We start from the raw sequence: 19,882 nt of genomic DNA on the forward strand, positions 1-19,882 counted from the left end.
CGCTCTGGATAAGAGCGTCTGCTAAATGACTAAATGTAAATGTGCGGCTCTTGTTTTGTCCATGTTTGCGATTGGACATACGGTGCAAACACCGCCCCTTTATGTGAACGCGCACGTCTCTAGATTGGAAATATCTGGATTGAGTTAGAGAGTTGATAACCGCCGTCTTGATACCACTTATCGTGATTGCGATTGTTACGCTTCGCGTAGCCGGGTAACTGAAAGTGATCCAGAGCATGTTGATCTTGATTCGTAGTACAGGCCCCAGGTTTGTCACTAATGTTTGTTAGTAAACTCGTTCAGTCACTTTTGTCTATTTGTATTAAGTGGCACTGTGTTATAGAGTTAGATTAGTTTCATAATTCAAACAAACAAACGTAACACGATTCACAAATGTATTTCACGATTCACAAATAAATGTAACGCGATTCACAAATGTAACGCGATTCACAAATAAATGACCCCATTACATTTGTTTGCAACCTGACGAACACGAGTTACAAATCGGAGAACACGAGTTACAAATCAGAGAACACGAGTTACAAATCCCTGCATTTGTGTGTGTGAATTTTTGGAACTTTCCTGACGCGCTTAGATTCACAAATGCATTTTTTTTTCTCAAAAAGATATTCTCTGCAGCCTATCAGATCGTCTCTTCAAATGTTAGCCAATCACATTAACGTGTCTATTGTGGACTTCAACAACCTGCCATAATAACGGACAAAATGTCTCCTTCAGATCACGAGCAATGTCGTCTGGTAGCATGTTGGTGAAATATTGCTTGTTAATCTTATTAAACCGATTATCATACGTGATTGAATATTCTTGAGAATGGCAGGATCCATGTTTAGTAATTTTAAGTGTTTCCTACATAGATATATATAAACATAGACATATATACATGTCTATGTATATAAAGACTAGATGTCTTACGGCGGAGTCTAGAACGTCCGCACATGGCGGCCATCTTGCTACAGTCAACTCGCTCACCCATAACATTGTGTTGATGCTACATGTACTTTTTAAATGACCATAACTTGCTAAATTTTCAACCGATTTTGAAACGGTTTGGTTTGTTATCAACGTCAGAGATGTCGTTATGCCACTGCATACTTATGAATAATTATGTTTGTTTTTTAAAAATAGAATAGAAGTATGTTATGGGTGAGCGAGTTGACTGTAGCAAGATGGCCGCCATGTGCGGACGTTCGACTCCGTTGTCCGGCAACGCGGGCGAGACATCTACCCTTTATTTATATATCTATGGTTTCCTAGGCTAACGTTTAGCAAGCAAGCTGTGATTGGCTAACATTGGAAGAGACATCTGATTGGCTGCAGAGAATATCTTTTAGAAAAAATGCATTTGCGTCAGGAAAGTTCCAGAAATCCACACACACAAATGCAGGGATTTGTAACTCGTGTTCTCCGATTTGTAACTCGTGTTTGTCAGGTTGCAAACAAATGTAATGGGGTCATTTATTTGTGAATCACGAAATACATTTGTGAATCGCGTTACATTTATTTGTGAATCATGAAATACATTTGTGAATCGTGTTACGTTTTTTTGTGAATTATGAAACTAATCTAACTCCATACTGTGGCGCTGTGGCTGCATATACTGTATATATTGGTGCATTTGAACTTGTGTGTTGGTTATACTGATGTTAAAAATCTGACTATGAAATCGTTATCTGCTTTTGTATGACATAAAAAAAATACAATACAGTATTGTCTTGTGGTGATAATGTTTTTAAATCTACGATAGAGTCGGACTCTAGTTAGAGGGAAATAAAATAATTTTCATAGGGTACACAATTCCTATTAGTGCTCCTTATTGAAGTAACTTGTAATAAAAAGCCACATATAAAGGTAAGCAGGATAAGCTGACAGCAGTCTATGAATGAATGTATTTTAGCAGATGTACAAATTGCACATACAGATGTTACGAGCAGGGTCGGACTTACCCATTAGGCAAAGTAGGCAACCGCCTGGGGTCCCCAGGTGCCAGGGGGCTCCCAGCTGACAAGGGGCCCCTTGAAAGACTCGATAAAAAAATACTATATGATCAATAATAACTATAATACAAATCGATTAAAAGTCCTAACTTTCCCCAAAAGAATCAACAAAGATACCAACAGAGCGTTTATTCTATTTGTGTCAACGCAGGCTTCCCCTCCCACCCGATACTACTGTGGACTACTCCATCGATTGCAGCTACTGCGCAGCAAAGCACGTCATATCAGTTGGTGAGACAGTAGAAGAGTGAAGTGAATGAAAAAAACAATTTGCTAAATGAAACGCAACTCCCCGAACGGAGCACAAAAGATAAAGACAAAAGAGGAGAGTAAACAAGTAGTTGCCAAATTGAAACTACAGAAGGAAACGTAATTTTCTCTCCACTGGTATCCAATGATGCTGCAGCTAGCACAAGTGCTGCTCAGTGAAGTTTGGCTAGCAACAGCAGCTACAGTAGGCTAGCTTGCTCATAGCACAATTTACCGGGGTCAGCTTCTCCACGCAGGGCTCTAGACTGAGACCAAATTTGGCATTGTTACTGATGATCGCTTCCAGCAAACTTTTTTTGAATTTCCCCCTAAATAAATGTCAAGCTTATCTACTTATTTACTTGGAATTGCGATTCCATCTGTGCCGGTGATCAATGTTACAATAGCTTGTTTCAGAGGGGGAATGAATTAATGCAATATGAGTAGCCTAAATGCTTGAAAATATCACTAGAGGGGAAAAACGTAAGGTGACATAGTCATAGAGGTTAGGACCGTTTTACACCGGATTGCCCAATATCTTCGTTTGATCCAACTTTTCAACTCTTGCAGGGGAAATGAAAAGACAACCGTTTCATTCTACACTTCACTTTTTGTATTTTGAATTGTAAAAGAGCATCAACAAATGTATGCTTTTAAATCTATGCAATCTTCATAAATAGTAAGTACGCATTTTTATTTCAAATATACAGAAATATCAGTTGTAAAAATTACAGTTAATAAACGGACTCATCAGCAACCGACGCTAGCAAGATAATAATACTCTCTAGTTATTATTATGATATTAATAATTATTATATGTATTGAAAAGAGTGAGAATATAAGTTATGGGGGCCCCATGCCTGTCTTTGCCTGGGGCCCCCAAATCACTAAATCCGCCACTGGTTACGAGGATACATACATGTGCAGTTCATGCTGAAAAAAACAGAAGCCCAAAATCTTTGCTGCCACCTGTTGGTACTGGAGAGGATTTCCTCTTTCCCTTGGAGGGGGAGTGGTCAAATCTTCAGGTAAAGATTCCCACCAGTAAGCTTAACCTGTTCATGCTGTTCCGCCTCCTCTCCCCCAGATTCCTGTTAACAGAACCAGCAGACAGAAGACTACCATCATCCCCAAACTTGGGACAGCAATGATGGGTCCTTGTCATTCCAAAACAAGACATCAGTGAAAATGTATTTAGCAAATAAGCTAATGTAACCAGGTCATATAATTCTATTTGGCATAATGTTGAACCCAAACCAGTTATACAGTTATTGATCAGTAATCTCAGTTCTGACATGACCATGCCAAGTTCAATGGAAATCAATCTCCGGTCGACCTAATTTCTTGCATGGGATCATCTGGCTAGTGGGCAAAATAAACCTCAAAAGCAATAAGAAACGTTTTCTTTAGGTAAAACAAAACTTAAGCTTAACACCGAATGATGTTATCTTGTAGTGAGAAAGCTGAGGAAAAACCAGGGTGTTGTCAGTGCCCCTTGGACCTTTTTATACCTCAACAACTTGTAACTCTTAACAACCAGTCATAAAATGGCTGAGTGACTCAATAACCTGTGGCCGATTCAATGCTCCTTGATTCAAGAGATCGCTGTCGTCTATCAAATAGCTACTGTGAGGACGGTACTGTTGTCAGTTAGGATGGAAAGCCCTCGACCATACAACACAAGGATAATGTATTTCAGATGGATATTACTCCTCTCTGCTTCTCTATGTAGCCATGGTGTCAGAGGTACTTCTATAGGTGAGTTAAGCAGAGGCTACGTTCACTAATAGGCTTAAGCTAAAATGGAGTGTTGTCTGAAAACATTCAGTATTTCTATAAGTTCCCATGTTATTTGCTTACTTAGTTTGTATTCTGACTGGTGTTGCTTGTCTGGTTTTAAATGGTTTATTATATGTCTCTGTTGCTTATTTATTTACAAAGCATTCTTTTGAAAGACACCTAGGTCTCAAAAACTGCCCTCTTTATATTGAGAATACAGAAAATCTAACCTGTGTGGCTTGAATCCAACCAAAAGTACTTGGTGGTTTTTACCAGGAAAAATGTTTTTCATTGAGTTCACAACAATTAGACAATTTACAATTAGTCATTTAGCAGATGCTCTTCAGATCCAGAAAGACTTACAGTAAGTACAGGGACATTCCCCCCGAAGCAAGTAGGGTGAAGTGCCTTGCCCAAGGACACAACATCATTGGTACTGCAAGAATCGAACTGGTAATCTTCTGATTAACAGCCAGATTCACTAACCGCTCAGCCATCTGACCCCCATACAAAGCAAGGTGGCCCATACAAAGCAAAGGTGCCTGACCAGAGAATGACTAATCATTTAATTTATCCTTAATCTCAGTTCAACTTGACTAATGTCCTGAACTGTAATAAAATATGATTGAATTTGGATGAAATACATATTTTTTATGTTACATTGATTACCTGTGTTGCTGTATGTCAAATTCCATTGATATTTCTATATTTTCCAGGTGCATCATCAATAAACTGTGATGGAGGTTCAGATGGGATTGTGGGGCCTGTGGAAGAGGGATATTCAGGTAAAAAGTACAATATTTACATGACCACAAAATATGTCACACATTCATCTAATATGCCACAAAAAGAAATTGGTGGGTAACATTTAATCATTTCTCTTCGTGGCAACAGGGAACGTGGAAGTTTTAACTGGCATCCCAGCTGACACCACTGTGAGGCTGGTTGTGCATCTGTTTCCTGAACACATTAAGTTTCTGGAGCTAGATTACACACCTGGGGATACAACTGCAACCGTCCGCACCAAGATGGAACTAGATGCAGATGCACTAAAACAAGTGAGATTCATAATATCAGTGAACTTTGACACAGCTTGATATACACATATATTTTGATATTTCACAAGATTTAGTTTGTGTTGGATTGGATGAGCAGTTTTTGTGGAGACAGTGTCAATGTTTTTAATCTTATGTTAATTTCCTTGTAGACCGCGGGACTGTTATACTATTCAATCATGTGTGTGAACCTGGGAAAGGTGAGACAAATAACGAATTACAGTGATCTGTCATATGACATGTTATGGTGAGCCAGAAAATGTTTGTTAGAACATCTATTTTCTCTTAGCTAAACAACACTCGAAGACTCACCATCACCGATTTAAATGACAACAGTCCGATATTTGAGCAGAAGGAGTACAGCAAGACGATTTCTGAGGTGAGACAAGGGCAAAGTAAAATGAAAACACATATTGGTCTAATTACTGTAATATTGTTTCTAATTGTTAATTTTTGTCCTTAAGACATTTCTACTAAACACAGAAGTTCTCAGAGTCAAAGCTGTGGATGCAGATGTCACCTCAGAAAACAACAGAGTATCGTATTCCATACTGGTGAGTCTTGTTTTGGGTAGCGTTAAAACTTGATTTCGAGTTCATCATTAAAGGAAATCACAAAAAAGGTGTTTCATTGTTGTTTAACTTGTTTGTTTTAACTTGTTTAAGTAAAATTCAAATTTATCTTAAAGCCACCCGTATCCCTGAACTTTGATGTGCGTAATGATGGAGGTGTGATGCTGATCAAACGTCTGAACTACAACACGGCCAAAAACTACAACATTACCATAAAGGCAGAGGTAGACGATGATGTCAGAATAGCACATCAATTGACATGAGTCTTCTGTTAGCCATTGTGATCGTCACATGGCTGCTGTATCAGTGTACTGTGAACTCTATACAATCTGACACTTTACTCTGCTTTTGGGGTCTTTCATCTCAGGATAATGGAGGTTTGAGCAACACGGCAACTGTGCTTATTGAGGTGACAGACTTTGATAACATGAACCCTTATTTTGACCAAACCCTTTACAAAGCTTTCATACAGGAGGAACAAGTGAGTGAAATATTTATACATTGTTTTTTTCCTTCAGGTTAAAGTTTCAATAGACAATAAACTATATTCTTCAAAACATAACATTCAATACATATGAAATGAATTCATTACTTTTGCAGACAGGAGCATTCTCCACAATTCTGCCAGATGCCATAAAAGCTCAAGATGCCGACACTGGTATCAACATGACGGTAGTCTACAGTATCATTGCAGGTACTGCATGCAGGTGTCATTTCCATAATGTTGACTACAATTTCAAAGTCTGTCTGATAGTGAGGAACTATGAATTAATATGTAACCAGTATAGGCTATATATTGTGCATAACATTATTGCAACATAACCAATGGCCTTTCTTGTATTTACACATTGTTTATGTGTTGCTTTTGTAATATTACTCAGTAACTCCAAGCAAGTACATGAATCATTTTGACATCAATGAAAACAGTGGGGTCATCTCTGTTGTGACCGGACTGGACCGAGAAGAGATAGGGGAAGTCACTATCAGCATTAAGGTACAGTCAGTTACCCTGCGTTTGACCTTAAAACTTCAAATATAACTTTTTTTTAAGCATGCCTTGACAGATTAAAGGTAAAGACCTACTCAGCAATGGACATGATATTCCATCACAATTCAAACATTGTACTGTACTACTGACTTAATCGTTGCACATTTCTTGTTCAGATGTTTTCTCACCAAGATTAGTTATTAAGACATCAGTACAGCCACTCAGTTCTATTAATAATGCAAAAAATGAATTCAGGAAATGACATGGTCTGACACTTTCTCCCAGGCAGCACAGGAGGATGACAGTTTTAAAACTGCCAATGCTGTGGTGACTCTCACCATTGAGGATGCCAATGACAACCCCCCGGTGTTTGACAAATCCAGCTACCATGCAACACTGTTGGAGAATTCACCGACAGACACTGTCGTTTTCAGAGTAAAAGTCACTGACCTGGATGAGGTAGGCTTCCATGACACAAGCTCCAAGACTCCAATAGGGTATCTGTATGGTGCAAGTCAGAAAGACAAGGCACTTTACAAACATTCCACAAACACAGTATCTTAGCTTCTAGATTAACTCTTTAGGTGTGTCAAAAAGTGTTATTTGTATCTAACTGTTATTGTAGTCAAGACAGTAACAAGTAACAGTAAGTTTTTTTTGCCAGGGTGGATTTAATGGAACTCTTCGGCTCCTTCCAGAATCAGTGCCTTTCTCTGTCAGCTTAGATGGCACTGTCACAGTGAAAGCCTCCACTGAACTGGACAGAGAGACTGTTGGACACTTCTTCTTTCAGGTCAGAAATCGGTATTACTTTTTTCAACATTGAGTGACTCTTAAACATTGCAACAGTGTCACAACATTGACTGGGAATTCTTACTGAATCTACTTGACTACAGAGAACAAATGTGGTGTGACTTGATGGAAAAAACTGCATATGTATTCCTAATCTTATCATACTGTCAGTGCCAAAGGGCACTGTTGGGTATGTCAAAGAACACCTCCCTGTAATATTTCCCCGTTCTTAATGTTCAGATCGAAGCACAGGAAGTCGACACGCCCAACCGTGTTGTGTCCGCTGATGTCAATGTAACTCTACTGGACGAGAATGACAACAGTCCACTCTTTGGGAGTTCCAAGTATGAGGGCAAAGTGTTTCGAAACCAGACTGAGGGAATGCTAGTTGTCACGGTGAGAACTCAAAGGGTTGATAGCCTATCAAACCTGGGACCTCAATTAGTCACCACTGGGCATGTTCCTCCGTGCTGTGTATGATGAGAGTTATAGTACAGTAACAACCTTTCCACATAGTAACAAGACCATAAATACCCTCGACAATGACTCCCTCATGATTTACGTGATTTACCAATTCCTAGGTGGAAGCAACGGACCCGGATGCTGGTCTAAATGGACTGGTCAAGTATAGCATAAACTTGGGGAACCAAGAGGGCTATTTCTCTATCAATGACACTACCGGAGAGATCCGGCTAATCAAAACCATTCCCTTGGAGGAAAACAAGCTTCTAGAGTTTTCTCTATATGTGACAGCCAGAGATGGTGAGTGTTTTTCAATGTCCTTTCCTGGTCTTCAAATAGTTCTATTAGTGATGGTTAAGACCTGTGTGTATGCTTTAGGTTGTAGATCTTTATTAAATCACATCATCAACTGATTGTTGAAAGTTGAAAGTTTTATTTTTAGGGCTATCAGTCTTACAACAGACAGCATAGTCTACTGGAGTCAGTTTGAAGAACAGTTCTACATATGCTGTTGTTTATCTGTCCTACAGGGGGAGTAGTGTCTCGTTTCTCGTCAGTGCTGGTGGAGGTGTTGGCGCCAGGGGATTCCAAACCCCAGTTTCTACAGAGTAGCTACCATGGCAGCGTTGAGGAGGAGAGAGAGCCAGGAGTTACCATCCTCAAGGTGTGCTTCTCCACACCCTGCCGCGAAATCCTACCTCTACAAATATGCCAAGCTTGACTGCAGTCAAGTTGTTTCATGTTGTTATTTGAGAAACTCAGTGTTCAGTATGACTGAAGAACCTGAATCAAAAGTTTATGTCAGCTGACATCCTTGTCAACAGTCATTCTTGACTCTAACCACCAAACCATTTACTTCCAATCATTGATGTTCTGCTTTAAGCCTACTTTACTCTATTCTATTTGTGTTGCCTTGGATAAAAGCATCTGCTTAATGACCAACATGTAAATAAAGTCGTCAATTGTGGCTGTGCCATTGCGCGCTGTAAGGGGGTTTGAATAATACACCAATCCAGCCCTGTTTTCTCTGTTTCCAGGTGGGCTTCATAGCAGTGGCATCAGTAGTCCCTGTGACACTTCAGGTCCTCACTGACACTGAAACATTCGCTATAGACTCAAATGGCATATTCACCACCAAGGTGAAACTGGACTATGAGACCCAAACTAACTACTCTGTCGGAATCGCCATCTCAGATGGCACCAACATCGATGAGGCAACTGTCGAGGTCCAGGTCATCGACATCAATGACAACAGTCCCGTTTTCAGTTCCAGTTCTGTCACACATAATGTCTCCGAGGATAGAGACGTGGGAACCGATCTGATCAACATGACGGCCACAGATTCAGACGATGGCTTCAATGGACATGTCCGTTATTCCATAAGGGGTGGGGAAGGGAAGTTCTCTATAGACCCAGAATCGGGTCTAGTATCCCTGACCGGTGCGTTAGACAGAGAAACTCAGGCTGAGTATAGCCTAAAGGTGGAGGCCCAAGACCAGGGTCGCCCAATACGATCAGCTACCGCTTCTTTGCTCATCCAAGTGTCCGACGTCAATGACAATTCTCCGCGGTTTACCAAGTCGGAATATCAAGTTGAGGTCTTGGAAACGACCTCGAAGGGCACTGCTCTCATCAACCTAACAGCTGTAGATGAGGACGAAGGGTTGAACGGGAGAATATCCTATAGCATCGTCACACAAGATCCGCCCTCGGCCCCAGCGGTCTTTGAGTTGGACTCTTCCACTGGTGTTCTGCAGCTGGCCCAAGGTCTGGACTATGAGTCTGTGATGGGGTACAGCCTAACTGTAAAGGCTGAAGATGGAGGGACTCCCCCGCTGGAAGGGTTGAGCACCGTGTTGGTGAGGGTAAAGGACGTGAATGACAATCCGCCACGGTTCAGTCAAGAGAGCTACGACTTTGCAGTCTCCGAGAACTTTCCGGGCGGATCGTCCATCGTCACCCTGGAGGTCACCGATGTGGATGAGGTCAGGGAAATGACAACACACTACACAATGTATCCATACAGACGGTTTCTAAAATTGCGTGATCATAAACTAATGGAAAAAGAAGTTGACACACCACATTTTGTGGGTGTGCTCAAATCACTCCATTTTATTATGGATGGTGACTGACTCCTGATTCACAAAGACTAACATTTTTATTGTATCCCTATCTCATGCTTCAGGGTGGATTCTCCAATGGACACTTTGTCTTCACCAGCGATATATTTGACATCAATAAACAAGGCGTTGTTTCGCTTAACACAGATGCAACTTTGGACAGAGAGACAAAGGCTAACTACCTTTTACAGGTAGAGAACCACACTTCTCACACTGACAACAGGCCTCCACAAGACCTTCTGTTTCTACTTACTCCTAAATACTCCAATGATAACTGGGGTAAATCTTAGTTATCTCAAAAAATCAATGGTATCACTAATTGCTGGGTATGACTAAGAATCCATATATAGAGAATTGGATTTCATCTCTTATTAAATGGGCATGGGTGGAACTCTTTCCATCACACACATCCAAGCTCCTCCCCACCTATGCTCCAAAGTAAACATAGCTGACATACGCCATCATATTACAGTTTGTCAGTGGCTATAAAATGACGATGCCATGCTGATGTAGGCACTGTAGAAAGTCATGATTTAGCCTACCTTTTATGATGTAGGCAGGCCCCTGATTAGCATTTTATGATGTTTGCGAGCAGTAACAACTGTTTTCAGTCAATACGAGACGTCAGCGAGTTATTTGTGGAAGTTAATCTTGGTATTCCATCAACAAAGTATTTTCAATGCAATGCTGAATTAGCTTGCACCTTAACAATCCTTCTTCCTCTTTCCTTCCCTCTCCTCTGTCTATCTAGGTGAATCACTTTTTATAAAATGCTACTTTCTTTGATAAGTCACCACATAAGCCATCATTGTTCATTAACAAATACAACCTCTCCCTGCTCTTCTCAGATTACAGCAGTGGACCAGCCTGTGGATGGACTGAACTCTACAGCCCAGCTCAACATCACCGTCCTGGACTACAATGACAACACCCCCCAGTTTATTGACCTTCCTGATCCGATCTTTGTACCAGAGGGGGAATACTCAGCCTCGACCCCAGGAGAGGTGCTCCGTATCCTGGCCACGGACAGTGACATAGGAGCCAACGCTGAAGTTACCATCTCCATCTCCTCACCCAGCACGCTCTTTCAATTCAGAGAGGTAGATCAAATATCCTCCATAACCATTAATAAACCTGGATTGCCTGGGTTGCCATCTTTAATAACAGAGAAACGGCAATCTTTCTGCTAAAAGAGATTAGCTAGCTATAGTCCAACAGTGTTTGACAGCCACGTCTGTGTTTCTTGTGTCAAAGGACGGGACCTTGCTGGTTGTGGGTCCGCTAGATCGAGAGACCAGGGATGTTTATGAGCTAGTCATTGTTGCCTCAGATAATGGGACACCCCAGAGACAGGTACTGATACCAGACATAAACAAATTCCTGTTCAAAATATGAATTTAAAGGGTCAGTTCACCCAAAACTGACCACTCAATGAAGTGCTTCTGCTCAATATAAGTCATATAACCTCCTTATCCACCAGAACATCACAACTATCAGACTGAGTGTCACAGACATGAATGACAACACACCAGTGTTCAGTGCCTCCATCTACTCAAAGAGAATCCTGGTAAAGGATGCTGAAGTGGGGGATGTGGTGTTGACACTTTTGGCAACAGATAAGGACATCGGCAACAACTCACTCATAACTTACAGGTCAGTCGCAGGCAAGCAAACACATAGAGAAAAAGAGAGACAAACTATGCATTGAACACAAAGTACAGAAATGTGTTTGTGGTCAAAATAAGAAATACATTTTCCTACTGCAATTACATTTACATTTGTATTGGTAAATTGATAAATCGAATTAAAGTAAATAATCAAGACTTTTCATTTCCCCCCTAGTTTTTCTGCAGGCAACTTTACTCATCTATCCCTGAATGATAAGACGGGAGTTGTAACCATAGCATCTGACCTTGCTGATGTCACAGAGGACACGGCTCTTGATTTCACGGTCATGGCACAGGATCACGGACTGCCACCCTTGAACTCCACAGGTCAGCAGTAAAAACGAACTTCTGTGCATTGTCTGGAGTGTTTGTGTACATAACGTAATCATGTCACATACGACAGCTCAAACAGCTGAATACCATTTTTAATTGTGTGGACGTACGTGTATGTTGTCACCCTCCCATCTCATAGCTCGTGGTCTGGTCTCCTTGAAGACTGTCAGTCTTAGCGAAGGTGTGGCCTTCGAGAGCCCCTCCTACAACTTCAGCGTTGCCGAAAACCAGCCGGAAGGGGCCGCGGTGGGGATGGTGAAGGCGTCGCCTGGCAGCAGCCTCTATGACATCTCTTACGTCCTCATGACACACACTGACCTGTTTACCATAGACCCTCAGGGAGCTCTCTTCACGAAAGAGACGCTCGACAAGGAAAGCCAGGATTGGTACATCCTGGAAGTGAAAGCAGTAGACACGAGGAGTTCCCCTACCTCTGCAGTTGCATTGGTATGAACCATTGTTTATTTGCAGACCTTGGCTAACAGTTGTATTATGTTTTTAAATAACAGTAAGTAAATTCTACTCTCTTCAACTTCCTCATAGGTTAGGGTGGAGGTTGAGGATGTGAACGAGGCCCCAAAGTTTATTGATGGAACCTACCAAGCAAAGATCTTCAGCATTGCCCCATACAAGTATCCTGTGGTACAGGTTAAGGTAGGTTATGAAAACAAATTTGGTTGTTGCTGCTGAGTATATAAATACAACAAGAGCAGTCAGTCAGTCAAATATAACTGTAGGGAAATGTAACAGCTTCAGCACTTATATCTGAAACCTGAAAATGTCTTTAAATACAAAGAAGTCAATTCAGAATAATCCAGTGCAATTTTATCATGAACCTTTAGAGAACCTAAAAAAACAACTTCCTGTCAACACAGCAATCAACTGTCCCCACAACGATATATAAACAAATGCAAACACACTCACACACTTATCCTGTCTCTCTCCCAGGCCACAGACCCTGACAGTGGTGACAGTGAGCGTCTGCAGTACAGTATGTCAGAGCCCAGTTCCTACTTTGACGTGGACCCCTCCACTGGTCAGGTGTATGTGGTGTCAGCGGTGGGACTGGCAGGACAGACAACCACTTTGACCATGAAGGCTACAGACCCTTTGGGACTACAAGCCACAGCGATGGTCCAGGTCAGTGATAAACAACTTATGAGGGGCATTTTTTGACTTCACTGTTTGCAATTTCTTTACACTGTGTTAGAAATGGGATTATTGTACAGTGCTTGATAAAATACTGATACTAGTGTTGGAATACAGTTGACTCTGATCCTTGATTTTTTATGTACATTCTTTATGCACTTCGAAAGTGACTCCTGAATCAAATAAAACATTTATTTGAAAGTCGTCGGGTCAAAGCCCCTACAAACACAGCTATAGCTCGCAGTGAAAACAGTTGATGGAACGTTCCATCTGCTCTGCCCCAAGGTGGACGTCCAGGGAAGTGCCAGCAGTGACGTAGTGGTCATCTCTCTCAACCAAGCCGCCAACATAGTGGATAAGAAAATTCCTGAGATGGAAGAGTATGAGAACACAAATGAATGTCTCATCCAAACCCTGAACAGTGTGTGTTGTGTGAAGAGTGCTCTTCTTAACTTGCCTTTCTCCTTTTCCAATTCTTCCCAGGTCTTTGGGGAGGGCGCTGGGCTGGACCGTGAGGGTCATCAGGGTCTCCAGCTCTAACGGAGGGGAGGCTGAATCAAGAACATTTAGAAACAACGTCAAGACGTTTGTTAGCATAATTGCCACAGATAACGACAAAGTCATCCCTGCTGAGGAGATAAAAAAGTACGGGTGACATGTATTAAAACGTAAAAAGTTGTAAATGTTTTTATTGTACACGCAGTTTACAGTGGCGTTGAACAGAGCGAATACCAAAGACGATCTTGACGTCAACAGTTTACAATTTGGAAAGGTAAGTAGTCTGAGGTTAGTTATCTGAAGGTCAGCCATATCATCTTGTGCCTGTATATGATGTCATTCACAGGAAGCTGCAAAGTGAAAGTGCCACTGTCAAGGCGGAACTTGAGAAGGTGTTTGGGGCGGGGCTCGAGTATGACGTGCAGGATGATCCGGTGGAAGCGTCTGATAACCAGGCCATCGTCATCGCCCTGGGAGTCCTTCTGGGGCTGAGCATGCTGGGATTGCTTCTGATGGGGACATACACAATCGTCAAGTGAGAATTTTCCGTTTGAAAACTCCTTTCCGAAAGGATAGTTACGTATAACAACATTATTACCTCGTCCCCCTTTGTGTCTGAATATTTCTTTTTTTGCAGCAGCACATCTGAAAATTGAATCACTTAAATTACTAGACTAATCTTATAAAAAAAAAATCTCACCCAGGTTCATAAGGACGAAAAAAAATGCAGAGGATTCAGACAGGGAGAGCTTTGCCATTGACAATCAAAGTTATATGTAAGTAAGATGCTGATGAATAAGATGAAACCTAGAGGCACTGATAATGGGAACATGGGGCATGTTGCATGACTACGTGTATAACAAAAATACAATTCCATCCCTCTAGAAACCAAGACAGAAAGACCTCAGGAAATTTAAACCTGGTGAGAACCCATCAGTGTTACAAGATTATAGATTTTAAATATGCACTGATGTGTGCTTTCAAGGCGAGTCATTTGCATATATGTGTTTTAGGATTGGAGATCAGATGGCATTGAAAAGAAGGCTGAGCCCGAGCCTGACAGCCAGAAAAAGGACAGCAACAGTGACGACAGTCAAACATCTGCTCTCTAAAACGATTCAAATGTGTGTGGTTACCTTGAAACCCAATGGCAGTTTTCATATGCAATCCTGCACTGTAATTGTACAATATATATATTAAAATAATCCAGACTGTAAAAATATGAACATGAATATATCAGCACCTAAACAACACAACAAGTATACTAATTATTTAGACTGTTAAATGAGTGTTAACCTAACAAGTTAATTTGTAAAGAAATGTGACATGTTAATGTTTGACAAATACATTAACTTAAAATATGAGTGTAATTATTTGTACAGACCTTGTAGATGAACATCTCTGAACTTTAACAATTATAAAAGACTTCAAATGTTACAGTTTGAGAGCAAAGGATACAAAGTGCCATTTGAGGAGATCGTAGCTGCATTTACCATCGTCCAATAAACCTTAAATATCATCTCCTAATCTAGTGTGAAATTGTTTCATTCTCTTGTAAAACACCAAAGCAATGTCAGCAGCAAATATTATTAAGGCACAATAAAATAGAGCCATTATGATAGGGGGTAACAATTTCATTTTGAAAATAGGTTGAATTCGGCGGTAAATTTCCCCATTCAAGACAATGACCATCTTGACCTGCAAACACTGCTTGTATTAGGTTTGCAATGGAAGAACTGTATAAAAAGGAGACATTGTGAGGCTATAAACTAGTTAGTACAGTGTTTTGGGTACCTTGTCAGCATCCTGTTAAATTACAATGTGTGTTTCTGAATGCAAGTGACCACGTACTTTGCTGTGTGGTGACAGAACCAAATAAATATCATTGCTCCATGTAGTTTGGTTCATAATTATTCATATTAGTATTTTTATTAATTTATCATCTATTCAAATAAACCAAAAAAAGAACAGAACACTAGAATAAGCAAAATGACATAATAGATTATGGAATGTATTTCAGTAAATAAAATAAAGCTCCAACTGTTACATCAAGTGTGCTTTATTTCAACCACAGATATCGTGTCAAATAAAGCACCATTTTATATATTCCATATATATATAAAGTTATTTATATATATATATAGTTTTCATATACACCTTCAGGCAACAACTAGAGAGGATTCTTTACAGAATCAAGTTTCTTGTGGTTCTCTTTTAATGTACAAGTAAACTTAGTTTGGATATTAACCACAGAAAGAAGCAAGGCAAGTTTTGCCTCGTCAATAAGTACAAAACTGGCACGGAGGACACAATTTTATACACAGTAAAAATGCAATAAAATTAAATTACATACAGAAGAGACTAAAATTTTCTGTAAACCTTTCCCCGTTACAGCAACCTTAAAACAAATAAATCACTTCAAATGGAACTCAGAAATCAGTAAAAAAAAAAAAAAAATGAAATAAAAAGAAAAGAAAATGAATGTCTGTTCTTTTTTTGCTCGTTAAAAAAAATGTGCTATAGCTCGTATAACTATCTTTTCATCCCGGTGGATTGTAGGCTGTGCATGTTTTTGTCCGAGGTTGTTCTCGGAAGGTACTGTACACTGCGGCTGCCATCGAAGCTGCAGAGGAGACGAGGTCAAGTGAGCGACCGTATGCACGTTGGACTGGCATCGGCAGCAGAGCCCAAAGGGCAGAGAGGAGCCGACAGAAGATGAACACACAAGTAGGGAAAGGAAGTGTTAACAAAGAGCATAATTCTTTCAGAAAAGAAAAAAAAAAAGAATGAGGAAAAAGGAGAATTATTTTTAAAAGAGCATGTGGCGCCTTGGATGATGGTGAGGATGTCATGACGAGGACGGACAGGGCCCTTTCCCGGATAGTTTGGTAACCACGGCGATGGTGGCCTCCACCGTCCTGTAGAGCATGTCCAGTGTGTCTGGGGGCGGGGCAGCGTTCGATAGAGCCTGAGAGGGGGCGTGGCTATTGCATCCCGGAGTCTCTGGCCCCTCCCCCACCAGGCCCAGGGGAGACGGGAAGGCCGGCTCCTCCGAGGTGGGTGTGGCCGAGCCGCCGCAAGTCTTAGGGCCCGCCTCCTCATCCCTCGTCTCCTCTGTCGCCGCCGAAGTGGCTTCCCCTCCCCTCCTCCGCCTCTCCTCCTCCTCTCCTCCCATCGCCATCTGCTGAGACTGGGACGAGTGCGCCTCCTGCCCTCGTCCGTACGGCTCGCCGCTCTCCGGGACCGAAGACGAGGAGGACGAGGATGAGGACGAAGAGGAGGACGAGGAGGCCTCCATTTTCTCCTCCTTGGGGGAGGAGTCAACGGTGGCACCGTTGTTGTTGTTGGCCGCGACGGTGGCGGCAGGGTCTGGCGAGGGTGGGTCGTGCTCAGTGCCGGGGTCGATGAGGGAGGAGGAGTCCCGGGTCTCCGTGTCGGAGGTGCTGGCGGGCGTCAGGGCCTCCGGGGGCTCGGGCTTCAGCTCAGCACACGGGGGCAGCGTGGAGGCAGAGGTGGAGGGGGCGCAGACAGGCAAGGAGCCACCCCCACCTGTGCCCACACTGGTTCCCTCCACGGGGCGGTCGTCGTCGCTGCTCATCCGCCGGCGCTTCACTGGTGTGGCGCCTTCCTCCTCCGCTGGGTGAGAAAAAGAGAGAGAAATTAGTCATCAAGCTTTACAAACTGTTACATGCTTGATCAATGACAATCCTTTCAGTGATTTCATGAACAATACCATTACACTAGATCAGTAAAACAGGAACACAGGACCGTCCAAGGGTCGTTTCTTTATGAAACCAGTCAGTTGGGTGATTGAAAGCAATACAAATATAATAAAAAAAAACACAATGAAAAATTGACTATGATTCGTCCAATCCTACTCCACTTCCTGGTTTCCACATTTTGTATTATTATTATTTTTATTATTATTCTCCGCCCCGAACCTTTGGCCTTGCGCTCCTTGGCCTCCTGCTCCAGAGCGCTGCGTTGCTGGACGCAGGCCCGGCACATGGCCAGCAGCTCCTGCAGGGCGGGTCCCAGGGCCGGGTCCAGGGCCTGGGGGGTGTGGACCGACAACATCAGCGCCAACACTCGCAAGTCCTGATGGGGGGGAGAGATACACCATGGGAACAGTGTTGATGTTTGAAGAGATTTCTCTTGGATTGTTCCTCCTTCTCTGTGAACTGAACTGCGAAGCCCTGTGTGTCACTCGTTGCGTTATACATGGGACGCTTTATTACGAGATCTGAAAACGTGAGATGTGTGAGTGTTGAGTGTCCCCTCTTCCTAGCGTACCCCCTAGGGGAGGGTAGCATGAGGAAGAGGAGATGTAGGAGGTGTGTGTGTGGTGGGGGTACTAACGGCGTTGAGGAGCCCACTGGTTTTGCTCAGCTCCTGGTGGTGGGCAGCCAGCTCAGGCTGCAGGCTGCGGTACTCGTTCAGCAGGTTGGTCACCAGCAGGCTGGTGAGGTTGGCACAGCTGGGGCCCGACAGCACCTGGTTCTGCACCTGAGCGAGGGAGAAACACACCCCAGTCTGTACAGGTATTCTCGTGGGGACTCATGATTCAGTCTCATTCAAAATCCCAACACTTAACCTAACCCTAACCCTAAAACGACACCCAACTCCTAATCCCAACCCTTAATGCAATTTATGGCTGGACGGTATGTCCAAACATTTTTATCACCGTATAATTCTGAAGAACAGTATTTTGCAGTCCAATTAACGGACAAAAATGTTGCGCGGGAAAACGTGCGCTCAATCTAAGGTTGAGGTTTGGGCTAACCCCGAATGTTGACACCGTCTGGCTCCGCCCCTGACCACAATCCCATAAAAACAGCCTATTTAGTTTACTATTATTGAGGAGACTTCAGGTCCTTACATACAATAGCTGGTACACACACAGTTAAACCTCATTTGATTGGCTCTCAATCCTGGCAAAATGCTCCATTTATGATGGATTTATGATTTTTCGCACTCATGACGGTGTTACTACAGACAACTGAGCAACAACCTGTGAACTCAATAAAACAGGCATCAAAGATGCTGGATAACATTAAACATCTCAATCAAATCACTTTCTCCTGTTATTAATTCACCAGTCTGTCAATGACTGCTGTGGTAGTCGTAGATAAAAAGATTGTTTACTAAGACGGTTGCCAGTCGATGGAAAATAATGTCTGTAAAAAACAAATCCACTGTTCAAAATGTAGAAACTCGTCAAAAAGATCACTTTCATGGACCTAAATGTGCAAAAGTTACCTCTAAAATAAAATAACTCCTGCCGAAAATTGTAATGTATGTTCCTATCTGTATGGCAAGACCCCAAATGTGACACCACTTATCTCAAATCAACTAAAAACAAAGTGCTGATATGAGAAACAACCATGGTCCTATTGAAACAGAAGCACTGCATCCTTTGCTGAGGGACTCGAGTCTCCAGACTAGCCCTGGAGGACCACCCTGGTCTCGTGTCCTGGCTGGCCCCAGCTTGCAGTCTGCAGGCTGGGGGAGAGCCGCAGGTCGTGGGGGGGTGGGGTCTGTCCCCCCGGCTCCTGGACGACCTACCTTGTGGAGGAAGCTGCTGAGGAAGGAGTAGGCCGTGTTGTTGTTGAGGAAGGTCCTCTCGTCCATCAGGATGCACTTGATGTACTCGCCGAAGGCCGGGTCCTCACACAGCAGCTTCACACACGTCTTGGCCAGCGCCGACTGGGACCGCCACGGAGGAAGAGGGGGAGGATGATGATGAGAATGTGATTTAGCTGGGGTTTGTTTGTGTGTGTAGTTGAGTGCATGTGTGAAGATGCATTTTAGTGGGTCTCTGTTTGAATGCGTGTGTGTATTTGAAGATGTGTATTTCAGAGTGTGTGTGTGCTTGCTTGTCTCACCTGAGACTGACTCAGCTCGGTCCAGAGCTTGGGGAGGAGGGCCAAGTGAAGAGGCAAGCCCTCGTAGGCTATCAAGACACCTGGGAACACGATCACACAAGACACAACCTTGAAAAACCCATACCACACAAACGCACAGGCTCCACACACACACACACAAACATTCACACACAGACACACACTCGAGCATACTTAGTTTGACCAGGGTCTCGGTGAACTTCTCGCAGTTGATGGCGACCCGACACAGCAGGTGGATGAACTGGTGGTAGGACAGGAAGTAATCTAGGAGCATCCTGTCATACACCTCGTCCTTTCCCT

At 42.6% G+C, this 19,882-nt stretch overlaps 3 protein-coding genes across 3 annotated transcripts in view; 2 read left to right on the forward strand and 1 right to left on the reverse strand.

Moving 5' to 3' along the window:
* Positions 1-7,295, forward strand: part of LOC136965612 (protein dachsous-like) — a 40,521-nt gene extending 33,226 nt beyond the window's left edge. The window contains exons 15-24 of the mRNA XM_067259796.1: positions 4,938-5,101; positions 5,251-5,298; positions 5,388-5,477; positions 5,563-5,652; positions 5,787-5,894; positions 6,038-6,151; positions 6,271-6,364; positions 6,552-6,664; positions 6,944-7,117; positions 7,284-7,295. Of these exons, the coding sequence (XP_067115897.1) occupies positions 4,938-5,101; positions 5,251-5,298; positions 5,388-5,477; positions 5,563-5,652; positions 5,787-5,894; positions 6,038-6,151; positions 6,271-6,364; positions 6,552-6,664; positions 6,944-7,117; positions 7,284-7,295 (1,007 nt within the window). The remainder of the gene's footprint in view (positions 1-4,937; positions 5,102-5,250; positions 5,299-5,387; positions 5,478-5,562; positions 5,653-5,786; positions 5,895-6,037; positions 6,152-6,270; positions 6,365-6,551; positions 6,665-6,943; positions 7,118-7,283) is intronic.
* A 1,734-nt stretch (positions 7,296-9,029) lies between these two features.
* LOC136965613 (protocadherin Fat 4-like) lies at positions 9,030-15,198 on the forward strand. The gene is made up of 15 exons (XM_067259797.1): positions 9,030-9,897; positions 10,098-10,223; positions 10,881-11,132; positions 11,287-11,385; positions 11,513-11,685; positions 11,875-12,026; positions 12,172-12,479; positions 12,576-12,686; positions 12,981-13,172; positions 13,467-13,561; positions 13,665-13,826; positions 14,026-14,214; positions 14,384-14,455; positions 14,565-14,601; positions 14,693-15,198. Exons 1-15 carry the CDS (start codon positions 9,241-9,243, stop codon positions 14,789-14,791), a joined length of 2,724 nt encoding a protein of 907 aa, XP_067115898.1. The 5' UTR covers positions 9,030-9,240; the 3' UTR covers positions 14,792-15,198.
* A 471-nt stretch (positions 15,199-15,669) lies between these two features.
* The window catches only part of usp34 (ubiquitin specific peptidase 34), a 44,019-nt gene continuing 39,806 nt past the window's right edge, over positions 15,670-19,882 (reverse strand). Inside the window, exons 73-78 of the mRNA XM_067259913.1 lie at positions 19,757-19,880; positions 19,565-19,644; positions 19,245-19,385; positions 18,039-18,185; positions 17,621-17,777; positions 15,670-17,315 (exon numbers count right to left, since the gene is read on the reverse strand). Of these exons, the coding sequence (XP_067116014.1) occupies positions 16,528-17,315; positions 17,621-17,777; positions 18,039-18,185; positions 19,245-19,385; positions 19,565-19,644; positions 19,757-19,880 (1,437 nt within the window). The 3' untranslated portion in view covers positions 15,670-16,527. The remainder of the gene's footprint in view (positions 17,316-17,620; positions 17,778-18,038; positions 18,186-19,244; positions 19,386-19,564; positions 19,645-19,756; positions 19,881-19,882) is intronic.

Source organism: Osmerus mordax, chromosome 21 (genome assembly GCF_038355195.1).
Source record: "Osmerus mordax isolate fOsmMor3 chromosome 21, fOsmMor3.pri, whole genome shotgun sequence".
NCBI lineage: Eukaryota > Metazoa > Chordata > Actinopteri > Osmeriformes > Osmeridae > Osmerus > Osmerus mordax.

What these genes read in the sequence shown, in the direction of transcription:
- LOC136965613 (XM_067259797.1), top strand. Translation starts at nt 9,241, where the DNA reads ATGACGGCCACAGATTCAGACGATGGCTTCAATGGACATGTCCGTTAT. An exon ending in GCCACCCTTGAACTCCACAG is followed by an intron (nt 12,027 to 12,171) that starts GTCAGCAGTAAA and finishes CCCATCTCATAG; the next exon opens with CTCGTGGTCTGGTCTCCTTG. An exon ending in AAAATTCCTGAGATGGAAGA is followed by an intron (nt 13,562 to 13,664) that starts GTATGAGAACAC and finishes AATTCTTCCCAG; the next exon opens with GTCTTTGGGGAGGGCGCTGG.